Here is a 25,505-nt window from a genome sequence, read left to right on the forward strand (position 1 = left end):
TGTGTGTGTGTGTGTGTGTGTGTGTGTGTGTGTGTGTGTGTGTAAAATTTGAGGCCTATTATATATAACAATATATACATTATATAATATATATAATAAACCTTAAAAAATTATGACTTAGAACCTAGATAATTTTTTGGAAGAAACAAATTGTTTCAGTGTAACTCTGTTGGAGGCACTATATTTATACCTTCTGAGGGACTATGGAATTACACACCATTTTCCTATACTGATTCCCAATCAACTTCTTCACCTTTAATTTTGATAACACAGAGATGAACTCCTAGTTGAAACAAAAGAATATTTATTAGACTTTGATTGGTTAATACGTAATCAATTTTAGAAGGTCTAAATTCTTACCTGTTTCGAGGTGAGCTTTATAAGAGAACCCTCATAGCCCTGAAAAACAGAGACCAAGTTTAGAAGGAAGAAAGAGAGCATCCCAATCTCATCTTCCTCCAGGGAGCACGAGCCTATCACTACATCGACTCTCTCACAAAAGCCTCTGGCGTGAGCTGGGGAAATACAGACACACACCAGAAACATGGGGTGGCCTGTGTGGCTCAGTAGAACGTGCTTGCCCAGACACACGAAGCCTTGGATTTGGCCCCCAACAAAACAAATCAGATAATAACCATATGAAAACCACCAGGGAGCGCTAAGCAGGAGAGACACAGCATTCTGCGGAGCTCTGCCGATTTCTGTGGTGGAGTCTGAGGGGCACATGAAACACTCCCCTGTGTTTCTCTTCCCCTCGTCCTCAGAAGTTGGAGGCCATCCTGTCTTTCTCTAGCACTCCTTCCCTCTCCCTAGATCTTCAGAGAAAACGGTGTCCTTACTTCTGGAAATATTGATGGCTGGTGGCATGCACTGACAGGTGACACAAGAGGAAAAATACACCAACTGACATGAGCAGTGTCCGCTGCCCTGGGCTGTAATTAAGAGAGGCTTGCTGGGGATGTCCCAAGGTCCTGACTTTGGAATTGGGGTTTCTGGGCCGTGTGCTGGGATTAGTTTATCCTTACGTTTTCCCGGCAGAAGACTGAGTTGCCAACTAGCTACTGTAAGCATTTACATCCAAGACCATGAATGCGTCTACACAGAGAGGTCATATTCACAGCACTGCGGGGGATGCTGGGAAAATCAAACCCAAGGCCTTATGCACGTTAGTGCTCTACCAGAGAGCTAGCCTATTTCCTGACCCAGTTGGGCCCTCTCACGCTCCGCACCTAGGGGAACGCTCCGACCTGGAGGTTACTAAAGCTGACTTTCACGGAACAGAGTGTGCTAGGGCCAGTTGCCTCTCCACAGTAGTGAGAGAAGGCTGTCAGGGAGACTGTATGTTAGACCACTGATGTTATCTTTCTTTCGTTTAGTAACATTTAAACAAGTTGTCACATATCTTCCCCCGCTGAAGGCCACAGTGGAACATTCATGAAGTACCTTGAATGGTCTGAAGAGCAGGTAGAGCTCTCGGGGTTTGATGTCCAGGGGCAGACCACTGACGAATAGGGTCCGGACCTAGAAAACAGCGGTAACAGGTGAGCAAGGGTGTGAACAACCCGGAGGCTTCTTCTTATCTCTACCACAGCAGATCCCGGACTCCTCCAACAGGGCTCCCTCTACGACACGCTGAATGGAAGCTCCGTTCAATTTTAATGTCAGTTTAAAACCGTATCATGAGGACAATACCTTTTCTACTCTTTTACCCTAAGCACAGCAAAGGTTTACTCAAGTAAACTTTGGTTTCTCTTGTTGTCATTGTGCCCTTTGATGGTATTAATTACCATTATCTTAATAAGGATAAAAGTATTGAGATGAAGGCAAGTAGCCCTACCCAGGAGCCAGCAGGTGACCACTCGGCTTCTCTCGCTGGCTGCTTTTCTTTCTGTGTTTTATGATATAACCAACACATACAGCCTCAAGGCTCCCGCTAGGTGCCAATGACAGAAGTCACCCAGACATGTGTGTAAACATTAAACATATATGGTGGGAGACACAGAGTGCCAACTACATGTCCGATGTCTACTAAAGCAAACAATACTGCCAACATGCCTTTGGCTGAAAACCCAGAGAAAGCAAGTTAAGATATAAACCAGAACCTGGAATAATTAATTGGTAGGGTTTCCCGAGAGAGAGCGAGAGGGAGAGAGAGAGCGCGCAAGTGGGTGGGGGGGGAGGAGAGAGGGGGGGGAGGGAGGGTGGGTGTGAAGTGGGAGTGGGCAGGAAAAAAGTACAGGTGGGAGGCAAAGTGCTGGGCAGCCCAGCACATTGTAGGGCAGAGTGGGCCCGACACCAGGAACCAAGCTAGATCAAACCACAGGGCTCCAGCACCTGCTCTGAACTCTGGAGGCAAGGACTGGCTACAGAATAAGCATTGCTTGGCTGTCTGTTCCCTTTCTCTACTCAGACGACACGATATGACTGTGCTCCTTATTAGATATTGTACACAATCGTTAACCATATACAAATGACAAAGAGGGAGCCTAGATGCTAAATTTCTAACACTGTCCAGGGTTGTGTGTACAGAATCAAAACTCAACAGGCCCTTTCATTGGTCCAGCACAGTGCACAGTATGATGTTAGGCCATTGCATTGCATGTTAGCGCTTCATACATGCTGCTGTTACAAAGCATCCTCAGAATTCTGACCGGTTTCGTTTCTTTACATTTATTTAAACATCTATGGTATATATCTTGAAAATGTGGGGTTTGTTCAGTTTACACACACACACACACACACACACACACACACACACACACACACACACACACACGTACGTGAAACCATCAAACACGGTGCCTCCCCTACCACCTACTATTTTAGAAACAGTCTTGTTACACAGACCAGGTAGATCCTAAACTCAAATCACTCTTCCTCGGCACTTTGAGTACTGCCCAGGATTACAGGACGGGCGTTACGTGCTACCATTCCCTAACACTTCCTCCAGCCCTATTCCACCATGCCTAGGACCACCGATCTGCTCCAACAGAACCACAGACTAGAAGTGTCGAGTTCGTCTCCATCCATTCATATTAACATAAAGCCAATTTCATCCACATTGTTAAGTCTATGCAAAGTCCTTTACTGGGCAGTATTCTCTTATATAGATGTACTACCTCATTTATCCATGAACCTGTTGACACACATAATAAGATATGATTTAACTTGAAAACAAAAAACTCTCCTCCCACTCTTTGTTTTATACCTCGGAGCATTGCAAATACGCTGTGAGCTTCTTACACAAATGTGCGCTTTGCTGTTGTTGGATGGAGTGGAGTGGCCTAACACAGTCAACCAGGTCCAGTTTGTTGACCAAACTTATGTTTTTCCTTTCTTCTTTCATCTCTGCCACAAAGAAGGTTCCTGGGAAACGACGGAATTACTGACAAGCGCATGAGGGAACTCTGCTATCCAATATGCCCGCCTGCCTTCCTAAGGGGGGCAGGAAGGAAATACCACCTGGGCCGTTCTGACCACGACAACCCGAGCAAGAGAACTAACCCCAACTTCAAGTAGCCACCCCACCCCACCTCCGTGATGAGTATGGACTGGGCTGAAGGTACAGAAACAACATAATGTGCTAACCCTCTGTTTTACAGTCAGGGCATCGTTTGCACAGCAGTGCACAGGGCTACGGTACACATCGGTTAGTTTTGAGGAGCTCACCCAGGAAAGTAATTTACATTTCTTATACTGTTCTAAAGAAAAAGGTTTTATAGACTCACTAGATAGTTTATCAATGAAACTCACTAGACACCTGGGGATTGTGGGCAAAAGACAACATATGGTTAAGGTTCATCTATAACATATAACAGTATGGTTTACAGCCAATATATGTGCAAAGACAGGGTGTCGGCTCGGCGAGTAAAAGCGACCAAACCTAACCAGCTGTATTCTGGAGAGAACTGCCTCTACTTTCACATGCATAAAACTGCACATACATAAAGGAATAGAAAAAGATTTTTTTTTAAAGCACAAGGAAAAAATATACTTTGATTTATTTCACTATCAGAGAGGGAAAATCTCCTTTAGGGTACAGATACAAGTGGCTATGAATCAACTAAGAGTGGTAGAAACCCTTAGGGCTTTACAACAGCTTTTGTGTTTTCTCTTTCTATGATAATAATAACCCAATAGCACACGCTATTTATCAAGGTGTTTGGAGTTTTTGTTTTCAAGACAGAGCTTCACGTAGCCCAGGCTGGCCTCAGACTTGCTATGCAGCCAAGGATGCCCCAGAATGAACCTACTGCATCACCTCCAAAGTGCTGGGAGTACACATACTCTACACATTGTGCCTGGATTGGGTACACATTGTACCCAAACTTCAGGTTTAGGTAAGACAGGGATTGCCTTGATTCATTACCTGCTTTGTCCTAAGGAGTTAGAAGAGTCAATATTTGTATTAACATAAATTATAGTGTTTATGAATGAAGCCTTAGGTAAATATTCTAGACCGAGGCAGGAAACTTTTGTTTTAATGTTCTAGTAAGGAACTGCTGTATATGGGAGAGGAAGAAAAACCAACTCTTGGTCCACCCAAGTTTGCAGGTCATCCATAAACAAAAAAGGCTCAAAACTGACTCAAACCGAAGGCAACTCAAAGGCTGGCATTTCATGTCAACACAGACAAAAACGGCAGTTCCTGGAGTCTAGGAAAGGCTCACTCCATCCCGGAAGTCCACCGAGTTATCTTGGTGTCTCTCCCATTTTCTCCTAAGACAGGACAGAGGAAGAGACTTGATAAGGGAAAATACTTCTTGAGTATTTACATTATACCAAGTTCAAGAGTATGACGGTTACAGTCCTTTCTAGTCTGCCCCAGATTTGATAAACTTAATCAGCCTCGGTAGAAAGAAAGAAAGAAAGAAAGAAAGAAAGAAAGAAAGAAAGAAAGAAAGAAAGAAAGAAAGAAAGAAAGATTAATGAAAGGAAAGGGGAAAGGGAGGGATGAAGGAGGGGGAGGGAAAAAAAAGGAGGAAGGAAAGAAGATCCAGATAATTAGTGGAAACACGGCTGTAAATCTCAGTCGTGCTTTTCTGTGGCAACCAGGCAAAGAGTCACAGGGTTTGAGACACAGCCCTCGGTCACACTCTCTGTCTGGGTCAGCACATAACAATGCACTGAACGTGTGGTGTCTTTCGTAAGCCTGTGGAAAGCAGAAAGATAAGGTCCTCGATGCAGGGAGCTTACTGTCATAAACTCACCAATCACCTATGGCAGCAGAAGCGTAGCTCTGAAACCACAGTGACAGAGGTCTAATACGCCAAAACATCCCTGTTCCCCCTCAAATACCAAACAAATGTGGCCACACGAGCTTTGTAGCAGCCCTTAATTGACCAGCCCTGTCTATGGACACAGATGTGCTGGGCACCGTGCCTTCAACATCCCAGATGTTGCCTTTATAAAAAACACAGGAAAGGGCATTTCTCACTCAAGGACAAAGAGAAGTTCAAGAGATAAAGCTGCTGACAGCTATATCCCGAAGGGGATCTAATGGATTTCTGCCCCAACAAGGCTGAAAGATTTAACAGAAAGTGCTCTGTGTTGGACAGCTGAGCATTGGTGGCTTAGACAGCATGGAGCAAGACTACTGCCCAGGCCACAGCTGGGCTTTAGATAAAAAACCACCGTGTGTTCTCCAGTGACTGTGAAGTCACTTCCCCACTGGGAAAAAGACAGCCTCGTTTTAAAAGCGTTTTAGCGACTGACTTCAGAGGTCACTGTGCAAATCTGAAGCATGCCTGAATCAGAAGACTGATGACACACTTTGAAAAGACAAGGGCACTGTTTGTAACAAAGAATATTCTTTCCATGAGGAAGGGGGAGATTTGGAGAGGTGGGGCAGGCTTAATTCTAGCACGTGGTAGTGTACTTTCATAACCAGTGGCCACACCCGGTGGACAGCTACCCAAGATTCTGTGTTTTGCTCATGGTGGTTTTAAGGACCACCTCCAAATGCTCATCTCTAGTTAAATCACACTACAGTAAAAGGCCAATTCTCACTTTCTGAAGATCCACCATGGCACATCTCTGCTCATGTGGTCCTCTATAAACTTCAGCGTTCTCAAATTTTACCTTTTTTCTTTTCTTTTTGACAGGCTAGCCTCAAATTTACAACCCTCCTACCTCAGCCTCCCAAACTGGGATTTGCACACATGGATGTGTACACTAGGATTCCATGTGGCACAAGTGTATGCACTCGTGCGCACAAGCTCACCTGAGTGTGTGGACACATGTGGAAGTCAGAGTGTAACGTTTAGGAGTTGGTTCTCGCCTTCTGCCATGTCAGTTCTTGGAACTTAACTAAGGACACCAGGCTTGGTGGCATGTGCCAAGTCACTGGCCTGTATTTTACAAAGCCATCTCATTGGCCTATACTTACAAATGGACTCTAGTTAGAAGAAACTTCTACACGTGTTGTGTGAGTTATTCCTCTGTAGAAACTATTATTTTAGAAGCAAAAGATACAAAGGATCTCTCCCAGACAGTATCACAATAAAAGGTCCTTTTTTTTGCAGTGTTTCACACAGTAGGAGGCACAGAGGGGGCGTAAGTAGCTCTGGGCTGGTTTATCAGCCTTCAAAACCCCCATGCATCCAGAGGACAAAGGTGTTTAAACAAGATGAACTGACTGATTTTTCTGTCACAACTGCACGGCATCAGTAGTTACAACACCAGCAGCAACTCCATACATGTGATGAGCAGGCATGAAAGATTAGTATTTGTTAGACTCTTCTCTAATAAAATTAAGGGTAAAAGCTGGGTGTGGTGGCACACACACTTTTAATCCCAGCACTTGAGAGGTAGAGGCAGGAGGATTCTCTGTGAGTTAGTTTGTGGCTATGACAGCCAGGGATCATGTTACACAGAGAAAAAAAACAAGAAACAAAAAACAAAAACATTTAAAATATATATATACATATGTGTGTACATATATCTATATATGCATGTATGTGTATATGTATGTATGTATGTATGTGTATATATATACACACACAGATACACATACAAACATACATGTATGTAATGGAGTGCTAGGTATGGTGGCACACAGTGTGCTAGAATGACTGGAAGTTCACAGCCAGCCTGTCCATGTGAGACGCTGCCTCAAAGAAACAAGCAAAGGTAAGGGCTGTAAGAGCTAAGACCACAAAAGGAAGGAGGGGTGCGCAGGAAAATACCCTCTCTAAAACACCGAAAACTAACTACATGTTTGCGTCTGGTTTTGGATTTCACCTCCCCCGCTCCACCCCAGCCCCTCCTCCACTTTCCTGTTTATTCTTGATCCACAGGTTCAGGCTTACCTAGCAAAAATACCACATTTGTGTAACATGACTCACATTTCAACTCTGACCACAAGTCAGTGTTTCTTTTTGTTTTGCCAGGTTGGCCTGGAACTATGTGGCTGAGCGCAACCTTCAACTCTTGATTCTCCTGTTTTCACCTCCCAAGTTCTGCTATTATATAGGGATGTACCGGGTAAGACAGTTGTTCCCTAACATCTAAGACAAAAGCAAAAACATACCCCCCCCCAAAAAACAACAACAACAACAAAAAAAACATTACTAGTGACTCTAAGTGAGGCCCAAGGTGCAGATATTCATGCTTTAAGACTGGCCCACTCCTCAGAGATCACTTTGTAACAACCAGCGAGGGGCTGGGCAGTGCAAGCTCTTTAGGACTGAGTCAAAGAGATCCACTTAAGATGTGGTGCCGAAGCCGAGCGCGCTTCTCATCTTAGCACTGGGAGGGCAGAGACTAGTAGCTCTCTGGGAATTTGAGGCCAACCAGATGTATATAGTCAGGGTTACACAGAGGGCTCTTTTTTTAAAAAAAAAAACAAAAAAAAACAAAAAGGAGAAAGACAAACCAAGAAATCCCCACTTCTCTAAGCACCACCACTCTAGCAGGGCTTGGGTTGTTTCAACACTGCAAGGAGAAAGACAGACTCAGCCCCACTTACACACTGCCTATTACTCTCAGCTAACCACTACCAAATCGTCAGCCCTGAAAATACACACAGAGGTGGAGCAGCTTGTACTTACGTATTTGGGAACACACACACACACACACACACACACACACACACACACACACACACACGGGGATAAAGACAGTGTGTGTGTTGAAGACTATTAGCCGTGTCATTGCCAATGGTGGCTTTGTTTTGGCTTACTATTCATGGCTTGCAATTTTCACGATGAAAACTGGCTACTCAAAACAATTAAAATGATCTCCCAGGCATTTGATTCTGATTACAGCCAAGTAGAAAGTGACTAGTCTCTCAAGACCCATCTTTTTTATTATTAAAAAAAAATTTTTTTAAAGATTGTTCGACTTTGCCTATGTGTGTATGCATACTGTACGCCTGGTGCCTACAGAGGTCAGGGAGAGTCAGATAATCGTGGAACTGGAGTTAGGTGATTCTGGGGCACAGTGTGGGTGCTGGGAGCCAATCCCAGGTCCTCTATAAGAGCAACAAGTACTTTTAACTTCTGATTCATCTCTCCAGGCTCCAACTCTAGTTTCTATCTTTAAATTAATTTATTTATTTTTAATGCACATCTGGTGTTTGGCCGACATGAATGTCTGTGGGAGGGTGTTGGATCCCCTGGAACTGGAGTTACAGACAGCTGTGAGCTGCTGTGTGGGTGCTGGGAACTGAACCCAGGTCCTTTGGTCTACAAAGTTGAGTCCAAGACAGCTAAGGCTACCCAGAGAAACCCTGTCTCAAAAACACAAAAAAAGAAAGAAAGAAAATCGTATGAGGCCACTTTGCTCGTCTGCTATGCATTGTGGACAAGAAACTCCACATCGCTGTTCTGAAGTCTCCAAACAGGCCTACAATTCGTTCATACTCCTCTTTTCAAGATGTGGTTTTACTTGTTTGTTTCTCCGTTTGCTTTGAGGTAGGGTTTTCCTCACTGTGCAGCCCCAGCTAGCCTGGAACTCACAGGGAGACACCCGCCTCTGCCTCCACCTCCTTCATAATTTTCTAACAGTCTTTACACGTGCTTTATGACCTGACTCTAAAATCTCATATACAAAACATTATGACAGAAGCAAATCCAGCGGAGGGAGAGAAACAGACTCCCAGACACTGCTGGTGGGCACTATCACCCCAGGAAAGTCTGAAGCTACCTTATTAAACATGCAATTACCATAGTATCTAGCAATTAACTGCCTCATGTTGAGTCACTTCCTTTTGGTTTGGGGGGCTTTGGGGGGAGGGGGGGCAGGGTTGAGACATGGTTTCTCTGTGTATAGTCCTGGCTGTGCTGGAATTCGTTCTGTAGACTAGGCTGGACTCGAATTCAAAGATCTGACTGGCCAGTGTGGGAATTCACTTCTTTGTTTTGTTTTTCGAGACAGGATTTCCCCGTGTAGCCTTGGCTGTCCTGGACTCTGCTTTGCAGACTAAGCTGGCCTCCAGCTCAGAGAGACGCTCCTGCCTCTGCCTCCCGAGTGCTGGGATTACAGGCATGTGGCACCATGCCTAACTGGTGATTCACTTCCAAAGAGAATTAGAGAAGCCAGACAGTTAGGCCAGTGTGGCTTTCAGAGTCTCTGATCTGTTCCTTCACCTGTGCTCCAGCAGAGGAGGCAAGCTCTTGGGATGAGACTACTCTCAATGGACCCTATAAAGAGGCTGGGGGAGGGGGTGATTGCCTCTAGCAAAAAGTTATATCCCTAAGGCTGCTGAGGTCTTAGACAACTGCAGTCTCTACTGAAAATGTCTTCTTGCAATCTTGAGACCTTGGGCTAGATCTGAGGAGCCAAGCTGCTCCTAAATTGTTGCCTCTCATCAACTGTCTCATGTTTTAAGCCACCAAGTTTCAGGGTTACTTTTTTAGTTGTCGCAAGAGGAAAGGGGGTTAATTTGTGTTTAGTAAATAATATAAGGGTGATGGCTCCATAGCTCAGAGGTTAGAGCACTGGTCTTGTAAATAATATAAAGACTAGGTGCAACAACAGTGGCTTCATCTTCCTGTGAGCGGCCGGAAGGGATCTGTGAAGGGGTTCAATACTTTCTTGAGCCAGAAAAATGCTACAGAATCGCACAAACCAAGAGGCTCAAACTTTAGAGTTGGAAGCCATTATGTGGAGGAGTATTTAAAAAGTCACTTTAAAGAAGCCGTGAGTGTACAAAGGAGTCCAGGACAGCCAAGACTAACACAAAGAAACCCTGTCTCGGAAAACAAAACAAAACAAAACAAAACAAGCCGTGCGTGCCATTCTGGGATATAACGGTAGAGTAGGTAGTTGCTCCAAGACCAAATAATGGGGCCACAGGGTCGGTGGCCCAAAAGGAAAGTTGAAGTTTTGCTGCACGTGCTTAAAATCACAAAGTGGTGCTGAACTTGAGGGTTTAGATGTAAATTCTCTGGGCAAACAAAACTTAAGGTATGCCGCTGAGCCAGAGAGAGTTCATGGCCAGATTAGCCTGTATACGCACCCTGCTACACTGAGAAGACTCGACTTCACTGAAGGGGAAAGCAATTCCTGTGCCAGAAGAGGAAGCTGCACAGAAGGAGAGGTATCCCGGAAGAGAGTGAAGAAACAAACCGTATGGCACAGGGATCAATCCCATACAAAATAGACGCAAGTAAGTTTAAAAATAATACAAATAACACAGTTTACAGAAACCAAGTTCATCTTTTCCATGTTGTGAATGTCGTTTTCACCCATATTTCTACACACAGCACAGGAACTGCCTCTCTCCTTCCATCTATGGGTCCCAGAGATGAAGTGGGGTCGCCAAGCTTGGCACAACAACACCCTCCCTCACCCGCTGAGCCTTCTTGCTGGCGCGTCTTACACAACCTAGGCCCTTTCTAAAGCTCTACTTCCCAACTGGGAAAGAACTTTCAAACTTGCCAGAGCCTAGAGGCATAAGAAAGATCTTTTTAGAGTGGACATGACCTGCCCGTCAGTAACGTCTGGAATCTAGCTTGCCAGCTCAGCTCTGATCGGAACACGGATGAAGATATGTGCGGGCAAAACAGCTCTTACCGTGCCAGAGAGCCTGCACCCTCATATGACCAAATAAAGACACGACCAACAACATTCCACACAGGCCGTCCTGTCATGCCAAAGCTTTTCAATCACTCGTCCAAATGGTCGCATCTAAGCTATTGTCATTTATTGGGCTCTAGTGAAGGAATTCCTAAATCATCCAAGTATAATAAAGAACTTCATCAGAAAGCCGAGACAGCATATAGGCACAGAACAAAATTATGCCTGCTATTAAAAAAGGACATCTTTTTAGTATGGTTAGCACCACAGTGCAACACTTTATCAAAGGTCTATGGACCAGGAGAGATAAAAATGGATCTGAAACCAGATGTGGTGGAGCACACCTGTAATCCCAGCACTCAGGAGGCAGAGGCAGGAGGATTGCTGTGAGTTCAAGGCCAGCCTGGTCTACAAAGCAAGTCCAGGACAGCTAGGGTTACACAGAGAAACCCTGTCTGGAGGGGGAAAATGGATCTGAACTCTACACACCTCTTGTACATTTAGCACGTCCAAGTAAAGGAGAGTCTGGACAGCAGCCTATACCTCTGAAGACCCTGCACTGACACAGCCCTTGTTTGTCTAAATAACTTTAATCTGTGCTATGAGATACATCATTCATTAGTAACTTTCAATTTTATGTACGATGCCATCTTATATGAAAAAAGCAAGCCAGGCATGGTTATGCGTTCCTTTAATTCCAGCACTCGGGAGGCAGAGGCAGGAGGATCGCTGTGAGTTCAAGTCCAGCCTGGTCTACACAGCAAGTCTAGGACAGTGAAGGCTACCCAGAGAAACTCTATCTGGAGGGGGGAAAAAAAAAAGACAGAAAGAACCAGAGAAAGGCAGTTGTCCTAGCTCATGACTGAAATTCTGTTATCCCAGAGGCCGAGGCTGAAAGATGGCAAGTTTGACATCAGCATGGTCAGCTTTGCCAAGACTTTGTCACAAAATAGAATGTAAAAGGGCCTGGGGATATAGCTTCGTGGGGTCATATTTAGTATGGGAGCCTAGGCAGATGATAGATCTAGTAATATAAGAGACATACACCTGGGTTTCAGAAACACAACTGTATCGCTTCTGTAATCTCACTCTAGACACGCCGACACACACGACAGGCATCCCCCATGCTCAGCCCTTCCTTCCCAGGGCTCTACTACACCATGCTGCCTTCATTTTCCAAGGAAAAGGCCTTTCTTTTCATCTTTGACTTTTACTTCCAAAAAAGGCTTTCTTCTACTTTTAGAAGTCCCAAATTAAACTCCGCTTTTCCGAGGAAGGCGCTCTGCTGGTGACTCCAAACATCTCTCTTCTCTTCAGCTCTGCTTCGCCACTGCTGGCGCTACGCGGAACTGGCTTTGGTTGAACGCTATCGTTTCAGCTCAATATTTAGGAGCAGGTACTGCATCTCAGTCACCTGCCCTTTTAGCTCCGAATCTTTCACTTTAAGGATCACTTTAAGAATTTGCATGCTCCCTTGGTATTTATGGACGACACAGTACTCAGGGAAAGCTTTAACTTAAATCATTTCTTTAAGATGGTCAGGATTTTTAGTTCGTGGAAGGGACTCTACTTTAAAAGAAAAAAAAAAAGGAAAGAAGAAAAGAAAAGAAAGAAATTTAAACTAATTAAATGATGGATAAAGCCCTGGCTGTTCTATGTAAACCAGGTTGGCCTGGAACTTATAGAGATCTATTGGCCTCTGCCTCCTGTACTGGGACTAACGGCGTGTGCCACTACACCCAGCTATGTATAAATCTCAACAACTTGAAAATCTCAAGCCATATAGTATATAATCTAATCATGGATATACATGTGTAAGTAACAGATTCAAAGACACATTAGGCCACAGGACCTGTACCTGAAAGCTCATCTCTGTGTGATGTCAAGAAGCAAGGGTCACTCTCGTCCATGACTATCGACCAGCACAACCTGAGTCTTTCCAAGAGCTTATGTCTTGTTGAGTCCAGAAGAATGGGGTCAACATTGGAATTGGCAATATTCCAGAATATTGCAAATATTGTAGTAAAGGCTGAACCCCAATATGGTGATCAGAGTTGGGCTTTGGGGGAACGGGGCTGAGTCGGGTCTGTGACTTAAGTGGGTGAATGTAGGCCATTTCCAGTGTATGTCCGTAGTCCTTGGTCTCTTCCTGGCTGCCATGGGAACCGCTTTGCCCTATCATGGGCTCCCCATCATAACATTCTGCCTTACCTCAGGCCTAAAAGGAGTCCAGTGGCTTCAATCATACACCAGCACCTCTGAGACCATGAACTAAGGCAAATCTTTCATCCCACAACAAGCTGCTTTATAGGCATTTTTTTATCAGTGATGAAAAACTTACTGATACAAATAGCACATGGGCTATTTAATTATAAGGCAATGGAAGCCTGTGTTCACGTCTTTAAATAACTGCTTAAGAACAACTTATCTCTGTGGCTAAAGCACAGAGACTTAATGTAAAGAAAAGGAACAGTGCGATAAGAAAGAGATGAGAATTCGCTGCTGGGTGAAGAAGCAGTGTGTAATCCCAGCCTTGATTGGTGAGAGCAGTAGGGTCTGGGGAGCATCTCCAACTACACATGGAACTCAAGGCCAGCCTGAGCTACAAGAGACCTCCCAGAGGGCTGGAGAGGTGGCTCAGAGGTTAAGAGCACAGACTGCTCTTCCAGAGGTCCTGAGTTCAATACTCAGACCCCACATGGTGGCTTACAACCATCTATGTGATCTGATGCCCTCTTCTGGTGTGCAGGTGTACATGTAGCCAGAGCACTGCATACATAATAAAGAAATAAATCTTTAAGGAGGGAGAGAGAGAGCTCCCAGGAGGAGGTGGGGATACTGTGTGTGTGTATATACATACATACATACATACATCCTCCCTATGAGCCTACCAGAAACACAATATGCATACATCTTCGTGTATTCTGTATTTCATCATTTTCCTATTTTCAGATCTTATTTTCCTTGTAAGCAAAATGAACATTAACACACGGCATGTTCGCATGTTTTTCAAAGAAGCAAGTATGATGTGATGTGTTAGCATACACTTTTAGAGTCTTAGAAAAACAAACAAACAAACAAAAACCCAGAAAAGCAATACTGTAGGAGGCAAGAAAACCCAGAGTGAATGTCAGGGAGAGAATGAGGCCCTGCTGTGTGTGCGCAGGCAAAGCCATGTTGAGGACCGGTGCCTCAGACCCATGGGAAACTGGCACACGTGTGTAAGCCTGGCATAACGCACTGCCAAATCCCGGAGGATGCTGTGCAGTTTCCAAAAGCCACGTGACAACATCCATTAATACCCACCCCACTCAGAGGAGACTGCGGCCATTGGGCTTGCCAGAGCGGTGGACGTGGAGCCAAGAGTGAATCCCACACAGGCAGGGACTTAGGTCTTTCTTAGGAGAACAGATTTTGCAATTAGGTTTTATGAGGTACTTCTGATTTTATTTAGGAAACCACGAAGTCTGTGCCTAATCGGGTGAAATCATGAACTTTCATATTATTTTCATGTATTCTTTGTTGAGTTATGATGGATAAAAGAAAATATTCTTCTGAAACACTCCCTAAATTTCTGAGAAGCTAAGTCTATGTGGGGGGGCCTGTCTTATTGTTTTATTTTTATTCATTACTAAATATACTGTAATGAAAGAATAATTCTTCTGAGACACTTCCTAAGTTTCTAAGAAACTAACCATTTGTGGGTTTTCTTTTTTTTTCTTTTCCTTTTGTTTTAGGAAGACTGTTTGAGAAGCAGCTCCGCTAACCAACGGGCAACTCTTAACTAATGGCAGCTGAATATGTAATTCACTCACACTTGAGCACGGCTAGTGTCACCCAGCGGCTTGTTAACTAGAATTAGACTCAACTGGGTAGACCTAACGGGGCCTAAGATTCTTCAAGAATCCACATAAACAGCCTCACACATTACTGTACACGAGCTATTATTGAAGACAAAGACTCCCACTCTCCTCGCCTGTGTACTCTGACGAAGAGATGCCAGGCCTTAAATCTCACCAGGAAATCACTATTTACATAAGAGTGACAGTGACGCCAACACTGCCAATCTACAGAATATACACTGAGAAGCGGTGAGAATGACATGGCTGGAAGAACTGGAGAGACGCCTATGTGGGTAAAGGAATTCTCTGCACAAGCGTGAGGATCTGAGGAAGCCCCCCCCCTAGAATCCTGGGGTATTAATAGGAATGGCTCAGCAGTTAAGAACACAGGCTGCTCTTCCAGGGGACCTGGGTTCAATTCCCAGCACCGACATGGCAGCTCACAACCATCTGTTAACTCCAGTTCCAGAAGATGTGGTACCCTTGCGCAGGTGTACATGCAGGCAGGACATCAATGCACATAAAAATAAATAAACCTTAAAACAAACAAAGACCCAAAAAAAAAAAAAAAACCCCACAAAAAACAAAAAGAAAAAAACACAACACCCTAGAGCCCACATGATGGAAGGAGAGAACAGAGTCTTTGGACATCCAATTTTGGCACATATGCTCACACAGAAAATAAAGAAATATAAAAAAAATTAAGCCTGGGCAACTGTACCCACCTGAAGGCCAGGTCTGTTAGAGTACAGAAAGAAGGACCCCCAAGGCTTTCTGAGAAATTATCTCAAAACAATAAGGAGCAATAGAGTAGGGCAACCCCATTCTCCCTTGGCCTTTGCGCGCGCGCGCGCACACACACACACACACACACACACACACACACAGAAATAATGCTTTTATATTTCTGTTTTCTTCAAGAAAGAGTTTCTCTGTGTAGCCCTGGCAGTCCTGGAACTTGCTCTATAAGACCAGGCTAGCCTCAAACTCAAGAGATCCACCTGTTTCTGTCTCCTGAGTGCACCACCATCACCTGGTCAGAATTAATTTTTTAAAATTAAGCAATAAAAATTAAGAGTTGCCTAGGAATTTATAGGAATAGGAGGAAAATTGTGTTAAATAAATATGCTAAAAAAAAAATGCTGCAAAAGCCTGGTGCCTGCCACACTTGCACTCTGCTCTTGAAGACTGGAAAAGGAAAGTTCAGTAAGAAAAAGTCTGGGGAAGGTGCTGACGTTTTGACTAGTAAGAGTAATGGCTAAATATGAAACTGTTATTTTTAGACAGATATTTACATGTTTATTTTACAAAACACACAAAATACCAAGGGCCAACTTCCCACATAATCTCTGATGCATAAGATGACTTTTCGGTAAGATGGACGCCCACATAAGCCCTTCAGTACAAACTCAAAGAACCAGGAAGTTGGTTGGAATTAGAAGCATGAGGAACATGGACAGCATTCCCTCCGAGGCATCCCTACAGAGGTCAGAGGGCTACCTCTATGTGCCTCTCACTATGTTGCCCTGGCTGGCCCGGAACTCACTATGTAGACAGACCCAGCGAGCCTCAAAGTCACAGAGATCCATCCGCCTGCCTTGGCCTCTCGGTGCTGGGCTCAAAGGTGTGCGCCACCACACTCAGCTCAGAATTTCTGAAAAGTCCCGTAGGGAGTTGAGGGAGACTGAAATAGAACTGCAAAGATCACGTCTATCCTGTCTAGATAAAATGCTTAACTCCCACCTAGTGACTCTCTACTGCCCCTCCCCACTACGGCTAGCATATTTTGTTTATTACAAATTGGATGTCTTCTCTGTAAATGATTAACACCTGGTACAACCATCTCTGTGCAAACATGAGGTATTCATTCCGCCTAGCTCTCCAGTCTGGGTTTTATGGATGCTGGTTTCTGGCCACTTCTGCTTCCCCTAAGGGACACTCATTCTTTTCATGATAACCATGCACCGGTGATGTCAAATGCCTGCCTAATTTGGTGCAACACCACCTATACTGGGCTCTCACGGACAGGAATGCAGCCTTGTTGAGGCATCTCACAGGTGGACGATAGAGATGTGGCGGGAAGGGCACTTCACAGGGACTTGTGTGGCCGTACCACTGCTCCGCTGAAAACTGCCATTTGCCAATGTGACGTTTTACCGATCACAGTGGATATGACATTGGGATGAACACACCGATAGAAAAGAAACACAAAACCAACCATTAGCCCAAGGACTGCCCTCGCTGACTTCTCCAGTGCTTAGAAGATGGGGTAGATTTGAACAATTAGCAATTTGATGTTTTTTTTTTAAAGGAAAAAAAAAAGCCAACAATCTAAATGCCTCCCTGCATAAAATCTGCTGCCCCGCCTGTGTGAATGTCTCTCTCCAGTCTCTCACTTGCTCTCTTTCTTCACAGTGTATCCATCACCGGCAGACAGTTTCCTGCTGGGAAACATCAGGGAGATGGCAGTTTTCCCTGGGAAATACACTAGACCCATTCACACTTCCAGGGCCTGAAATAATGTGAGGTATTTCCAAAGAGAAAACTACTTGAGAGGGGGGGAAAAACAAGATATAATCTCTATCTATCAAGATCTCAACTCAATTCCTGTGAAAACCATCCAGGCTTTGCTTGACAGACAACCTTCACATGACCTATATCCAATAAAAAAAAAAAAAAAAGGGAAGAAAGAAAGAAAGAAAAGAAAAAGAAAAAATGCCCACTATGCAATGAAAGGCAGCTCAGCCCGCCTAATCAGCAACAGTCCCGAGTGCAGGCTCGTGGTCAGCAGCTAAAGAGTTCCTGATATGCGCCATTCTATACATGAGGTTCACTATGAAAGGGAACAGCCATAACGACAGAACATGACCCAGAGGTTTGAGCTTGCGGGAGGAAGGAAAGCAAAGCCTTAACCGCTAAGGGCACAGACATGCCAGGTGGGCTGCAAAGACGCAGGGCCCTGGGTTCTGCAATGTAACAAGCCTCTGCGACAAAACAACTTAGGGAGAAGGGAAGAGGACAAAAGCAAACAACCGGAACTGTGTACCTACACCAGGTAGGCGTACACTTGTAATCCCAGTACTGACTGGGGAGGCTGAGGCAGGAGGATCCTCGTGAATATGGCTAGGCTAGGTAGCCAAGGCTAGAGGAAGACTCGGTATTTAAAAACCAAACAGGCTAGAGAGACTTGTTGCTCTTACAAAGAAGCTAGTTTGGTTCCCACTGCCCATGCGGTCTTCAGTTCCAGGGGATCTGATGCCATATTCTGACCTCCGTGGGCACCAGGCACACACATGTTGCATCCATACACATGCAGGCAAAATATTCATTCATATAATCTTTTTGAAAAGAAAGAGAGAGACAGACAGACAGACAGACAGACAGAGACAAAAGGGGGGTGGGGGGGGCAATATTCTGCTCTGCTGTGACATCCAGGGGTTGGAAAACAATCTGTGGGTTGTAGCTCTTACAGCTTCATTTTTATGTGTATGGGTGCTCTGCCCGCACCATGTGCATGTTGAGGCCAGCAGAAAGTGCTAGAAGCCCTGGAATTCGTTGGGAGTTACAGCCACTAGGAGGCATCATCTGGGTGCTGGGAACCCAGCCGAGTCCTTGCGAAGAGTAGCCAGTGCGCATGACCCCTGAGCTACTCTCCAGCCCCCTTGACCTGTGTGTTTTAAGTATTAAGATAAGGCTTTAAGCAAATAAGAAACAAAATAAAAATGATAAAAAATATTTGCTGTGCTAAATATAACAATGTAAATTTACTTTTTGTTTGTTTTTCTTTTCTTTTTTAATTTAATTTTATTAATTTATTCTTGTTACATCTCAATGGTTATCCCATCCCTTGTATCCTCCCATTCCTCCCTCCCTCCCTCCCTCTCATTTTCCCCTTATTCCCCTCCCCTATGACTCTGACTGAGGGGGAGTTTGTTTGTTTTTCAAGACAGGGTTTCACTTTGTAGACCAGGCTGGCCTTGAAATCACAGCAATCCGCCTGCCTCTGCCTCTCCAGTGCTGGGATTACAAGCGTGTGCCACCACACCCAGCGCAAAATAAAAATTTTAAATCCAATTTCATATCCCTCCTTTGGAAAGGAAAGTTACTTGGGAGAAACTATGTGTTAATTTATTTTTGATATGGCAACCTGTCTTCCATCTGTGTCCTCAGTAATACCTCTCCTTGTTTAAAAGAAAGATAAACTGTTCCCTTAAAAAAGGGTTGGAGCCCTGTTTCTAAACAGGACATCCTAGCTGACTTGAAGTGTAACTAAAAGTAAATTGTAATTTTTCATTATTTTCTGCTGAAACCAAATCCTACTCATAAAACTTGTAGGCTCTGGCCCTGAGGGGTTCTTTTCATAACAATGGAAAAGTACTTTAAAGGGCCAATGCCTAAGAGACAGGGGAGTGGACGGCCGGAGCTGGCCTGCAGTCCATCTAGGCAATGCTGTGCTCAAGTGAGCGCGGAGTTCCAGTGTCTCCAGGCAGGAGGGGTGGTGGCATCCTCCTGTTGGGGTCCCCAGGTGAGGATGAGGTAGGAAGAAGACAGGCTGAAGTAAGAGCTGAAGGGAGCTGGACATCACTGACGCTCCGTCAGGGTAGCAGAATATGGGACCAAGGCAGGAGAGGAAGAGCGCGCTGGACAATCTCAAAGAGGAAAAGATCTTACACATACACAAGATCACATTGGTTTCCTTGTATTAAAAGGCAGACAGACAGACAGACATCTCAAGAGTTACAAAGTTTGTTTATTTTCTGTTTTCCACTCTGTGCTCTTCTTTCATCTCCAGTTAGATGGACGCAGCACAACAGGACGGGGTTCAGCAAAAGGAAAACCTAATAAAACAACAAGCACGGGCCGCTGCTGCTGTGCACCGTGGCGGACACTACCTGTCCTTCCTCAGCATTCCCAGCTACAGGCAACGTGTGATAAACCAAGTCCATTTCGATGCTCTGGAGCTAGGCAGGCAAGCGAGCCAGAATGACAAAAGACAGAAACCCTTTCCTATGGTTAATCTTAGGGAGTTTGGATGAATTCAACTGAGAGCAAATAAAGATACCATCTACCACGCACTTTGATTCAGGCACTATGGACCGCATCCTAACCCCAAGTACGTAGTCAAACTTGCATTGCTGCCCTTGTTTTCCAGGTAAGGTGCACGACTAGAAAGCAACAACGCTCAGATAATGAACCTTGGAGGAGACCCGACGGGAGGGTGGGTCTGACACCTTCACTCGGGCCCCTTTCCACCATATGCACTACGTCCTTTCAACGCTTTACGCGCCACCTTTTTCTCTGTGCTCTATTTCCACCTGAAAAGACTAGTACAAGGTAGGACAGGTGCCCCCTTGACTGGAGAGGCCGCAAGCTAACCAAGAGGGGATGGGGAACGGCCGGGGAAGTTTAAGGCAGAACTGCTGATGATGCTGGCATACACCTTTAAACCCAGCACTTGGCAGACTGGTGAACGTGCCTCTGTGAGTGAGGCTAGTCTGGTCTGCACAGAGGAGAGACCTCATCTTTAAAAATTAACAAGTAAGAGCTGGGCGTGTTGGCGCACACCTATAATCCCAGCACTTGAGAGGCGGAGGCGGGTGGGTCTCTGTGAGTTTGGGGCCAGCCTGGTCTACAAAGTGAGTCTAGTACAGCTAAGGCTACACAGAAACCAACCATGTCTCGAAAAAACAAAAACCCAAAACACCGGTCAAGTAGAACTAAAAACAAATGGAAGTGCTGGTCCTCAAGCCAATGGACGGTAGGAAGGTCACAGGGGCTAATCGCAGGGAATATATAACCTTCAAGCACATTTTGGAATTTGTACCTCAGTTATACAGCACAACCCAAAATGAACACATGGGAACTTCACTCAAGCTAAATGTTATAGCAAGAAGTACCGTACACAGGGGTTACTTTTCTAGTATTTGAGCAACAGCCACTGATCAGGTAAAGTCTAGCAGTTAAGTTAATAGAAAATAACTATGCAAATGTTGTATAGAACTAAACACCCGGTTAGTCTGTCTGTGGTGGACCTGCAGGTTGTCAGGCTCCTGACTCACTTGTGGTTGGTTGCTCTGAGAAGCATGCGCATTCCCATGGGGGCGGGTGTCAAGAACAGTGAACACAACACAGTGCCGAGACAAGAAGGCAGGATGGACTAAGAGCCTTTAGGAAGCGCCTGCTTATATATGAGAGCTATTTTTAATCCATCATCATTCCAATAAAAACTCCTCACAAATGAAGAATGTGACAGTTACAGTAACAATACTGTTTTGAAATTTCCCCCATAAATACCAAATAGCATTAAAAAAAAAAAAAAAGGAACTGGCGGGGTGAGGATGTAGTTCAGCTTGTATGGCGCTAGCCCACCAAGCACAAAATCCTGGGTTCAATTCCCACCACTGTATTAACTGGGCGTGGTGGCCCAGGCCTGTAATCGCAGCACCAGTCTGAGGCCAGCGTGGAAATCCTATTTCAAACATGAGAGGTGGGGGATGGGGGTGAAGGGGGGGAGGGAGGGAGGACAGTCTAATAGTTACTGTGGGGACTGGAGCCCGGCACATGCAGCTCTCTGTAGCACACACAAAAGCAGATCGCTCAGGGAAAAGCGGCTTGCCTTCCTGTGTTTTGCCTTGTTGCTGCTTGCTTTTGTCAGAGTGGAAGCTCCAACCCAGGGTATTCTTGGGCTAGGTAAGCACTTGACCACTGAGATGCGCTCCCGAACTATTTCTTCTTAAAGGGAATTATATATCCTAAAGAAGTCTTTCCTGAATTAAGATTAGGAGATGTTTCCTCAGCAACTGCCAAATAAGAAGAAACTCCTGGGGCTGGAGAGATGGCACAGCAGTTAAGAGCATGCACGGACTGCTCTTCCAGAGGTCCCAGGTTCAATTCTCAGTGCCCATATGGCACCTCATAACTATCTGTAACTCTAATCCCAGAGGATCTGGCACCCTCACAGAGCCACACATGCAGGCAAAAACCAATGCACATAAAAATGAATAAATTTTAAAAAACAAGAAAATACTTCCTAGGGATTTGGGTGGCTTATAGTCCCAATGGCTATATAATAGTCTTTTTCCCCCTCCATGAGTAACTACAATTCAAAACCCTCACACATTTCAGTCTCAGCTGCCCATTTCCTGCAATATTTATTCTTCTAATTTCGTGTAGAAAGGAATTTCAGCTGAGCACATAATAGTCTAAACTCCCACGCTAACTGGGACTGTATTGCTATGTTTTTGCCTGTGCTGTGGACACAAGGGATTATCTGTAACTTTTAGGCTAGGTTTTTTAAAGTGAGTGTTTCTTTATCCTGGTGTATACAACATGATCATGTCAGCTGAGGAGTGTAAGATGACAGCTACCTGTTGAAGAGAGCGGAGCATTGAGACTGGAATTCACCGGAGCTGGGGAGATAGTTCAGCGGTTAAAAGCACTGGCTGTTTTTCCAGAAGACCGAGGTTCAGCTCCCGGCACCCACATGACAGTTGATAACTGTACCTCCAGTTTCAGAGAATTCAATGCCCTCTTCTGGCATGTGTGGGCACTGCATACATGTTGTGCACATACATACATGCAGGTAAAACATCTGCCCACACATAAAATAAAAACATTTAAAAAAAACAAACCACACAGGAATCCATCACCACTTAGGGGGTGGAGGCAGAAGGATCGGGACATTCACACTCCTATGGCTATACAGCAAGTGTGACGTAAGACTATACTTCAACCAAACAAACAAACAAACAAAAAAACAAGAGGATTAGGCAAGGGCTCAATGGGCAAGGTTTGCAAGGACGAGGACTTGAGTTTGGGTCCCTAAGCCACCCAAGAGTCTGGCATGGTGGCAGCACCTGTAACCCTAGTCCTGGGGACTGGTCTATGACCTACATTATCTCAGTGTTCTGCTGCCATGCCCAAGTTCAAACAAGTGTACATATGCACAGCGGGCTGGAATACTAGGACTGCCATCTCATCTTAACCCTTAGCTCACTGCGTGCGACAAATGAACATTAAGTAACTTGTATAAAACTTAAAATAGAGGGCTGGCAATATGGCTGAAATGGGTAGAGGTGCTTGCTGCCAAGTTCCACCTCCTCAGTGTGGCCCCTGTGACCCGCACAATAAAGGAGAGAGAGAGCTGACTTCTGACCACTACATACGGGGTCTTTCCACTCTTGATCCTGCTTCCATTTCTTTTGAGGAGATATGTATCTCCACAAGTAAGACTTCCGGGCTATAAGGTAATCACTTCCGGTTTTCTGAGGGACCATCATAACCTTGTCATAGCAGCTTGTCCTATCTTTCATTCCCACCCACAAGTACATACGGCTTCCTGAGGTTTTATTCATATTCCAATATTTCTTTTAAAAAAATCAGTAGCCATAATTGCCAGTTAAGCCATCATAATGATCAAATAACTTTACAGCAATCTGGGGATGTACAAATGTGAGGTGTGAACAGCCAACAAAATAGAGTTAAAATATTTCCAGACATTCCCTACAAAGCTGTAAGCACTACTTTATGGCTTTATTTACAATACGCCTAGTACTGTGTTCACTCTTCATTGTCAGTACTCTGCCCTGAAGAGTTTCAGCCTAGGTTAAAAACAAAAAGGGAAAGAAGAAGAAGAAGAAGAGGAGGAGGAGGAGGAGGAGGAGGAGGAAGAGGAGGAGGAGGAGGAGGAGGAAGAAATAGAAAGAAAAGAAAGAAACAAAAATAATGGCGCACTATAGCCATGCAAAGTGAAGATAGATGCCAAACTAGTAGGGAAGAAAAAAAAAAGCTAAGTTCAGGAAAACAGACCATGGACAACGCATTCATTACTCATGTCGCAAGAGTTTACACATAGCAGGTGAAGAAGTGCGGGACATTCTTTGCCCATTAATGGAAATGCTCCAGAGACTAAAGTCAAGAAGACAGATAAGACGCTGTCTTCAATGATTCACCCCAACCCCCATGCTCCGTTTCTTTGTTTCATTTTCTTCCTCTTAACTCTGGACAATAAACCCTCCAGAGAATGAAGGGGGGAAAACTTTGTTTTTAAAGTTTTTGTGTCATCAGCATTTCTTGTTTATGAAGTAAGTCTCTTAATACTGGAAGTAATTTTATAATCTGGTTCCTCTTGACAACATACTCTTAGAGACTCGAATAGAACTGGATGGAAGAGCAACGGTAACTTTTTACCTAAGCACATACAATGGCTAACAATGTTAAACAATGCGTTCTGGGCCTGAGTACACCAATTCTCACAATGTCAAGCTACCGTGTGAAAGCAACATCTAGATTCCTTGCTCCTAAGACGCAGAGAGGTGGAGAAGCGCAGCTTTCCAACTCTGCGCCTCACTTTAGAGCTCATTTCCTCAGCAAACTCTCACTTGGCCCCGGCATCTCCAGAGTGTGGGTCTGGCTGTGGCGCCTCACCCTGTTTCCGTAAACTTGAGTCTTGCAGCCTTTCCCCTTACAGCTCCACCCCAATTCGGACTGGAAGGCTTTCTTTCCTGTTTGGTCACAGTGTGATCGATTCTCCTGGGACCCTCATCTCAGCCATAGTTTTTCTCTTTCTCTGGGCCCACAAGGGCAGGGCTGCAAGACCGGAAACGGAAGCCCGGGGCAGCAGCTGCACTTCCGGCAACAGCCTCAGAAGCGGTCATGGCCTCCTGTCAGGCCAGCACTTCTGGCAGAACACATGAAGCCAAGGCGCCTGTACCGGGTCTAACTTCCTCCCGCGGGTTAGGTAGAAGGGCCACGGGCACTGGTGGCTGTGTCTGGAAGCCAGGCATAGCCTCAGTGGTCAGGTCGTCTTCTTGTGGACGCCATGCTGCCTGTCATTAACTTCACTCTATTGACAGACAGGTCCAATGCTCATATTCTTTAATCTTCCTTGAGCAAGTTTCTCTGACCAAGTTATTTAAAAACCTGAGGTGATGGCGCCCGGCACTGTGACACATGCCTTTAATCCCAGCACCGGGACGCAGAGGCAGATGAGTTCCAAGCCAGCCAGGACTGCTACACAGAGAAACCTGTCTCTAAAGTCCAAAAACAACAATGGCGTTCTTACGCCTTGCAATAGTAATTCCTGTCAACTTCCTGGTCCCATGACTGTATTTTCCTTGACTACACAGAAAAGATATAAGACAAAAATGCCCATGTACTGTATATCTGATAAAGGTTATTGGGACCATCCAAAAACTTGGAAAGAAAACAGAACAAAACAAGCATTTGAGCCAAGCATGGTGGTGCACACCTTTAATCCCAGCACTCGGGAGGCAGAAGCAGGGGGATCACTGTGAGTTTGAGGCTAGCCTGGTCTACAAAGTGAGTCCAGGACAGTCAAGGCTACACTGAGAAACCCTGTCTTGAAAAAACAAAAAAAACCAAACAGGCATTTGGCTCATACCTTTCCTGGCCATATTATTTTTAGAATCACGTTCATTTTCTGTTCTTTTTACCAAAAGCCAGGAGATGATTTGTCAGCAAGCAGAGGGAAAGACAGGAATGAATAATAAATAGCTAAAATTATACTCCAAGACAAAATTGTGCAACAGATAAATCAACTCCTGTGTTTAAAAAAAAAGTTCTATAAAAAAGAAAAGGTTCTAAAACAGAGTTGAATACAAAACTCATCTGAAGTAAGAT

At 44.8% G+C, this 25,505-nt stretch overlaps 1 protein-coding gene across 5 annotated transcripts in view; it reads right to left on the bottom strand.

Annotated features, from left to right (window-relative positions):
- Positions 1 to 25,505, bottom strand: part of RBPMS (RNA binding protein, mRNA processing factor) — a 153,192-nt gene that overhangs the window by 86,037 nt on the left and 41,650 nt on the right. For all 5 annotated transcript variants that reach the window (XR_014775184.1, XM_084760378.1, XM_084760379.1 and 2 more), the window contains exons 2-3: positions 1,444 to 1,521; positions 361 to 399 (exon numbers count right to left, since the gene is read on the bottom strand). Coding sequence is in view for 4 of the 5 variants with exons in the window: in XM_084760378.1 (XP_084616504.1) it covers positions 361 to 399; positions 1,444 to 1,521 (117 nt within the window). In the remaining variant the exon portion in view is untranslated. The remainder of the gene's footprint in view (positions 1 to 360; positions 400 to 1,443; positions 1,522 to 25,505) is intronic.

This window comes from Acomys minous (assembly GCF_964271855.1).
Source record: "Acomys minous genome assembly, chromosome: 15".
Taxonomy (NCBI): domain Eukaryota; kingdom Metazoa; phylum Chordata; class Mammalia; order Rodentia; family Muridae; genus Acomys; species Acomys minous.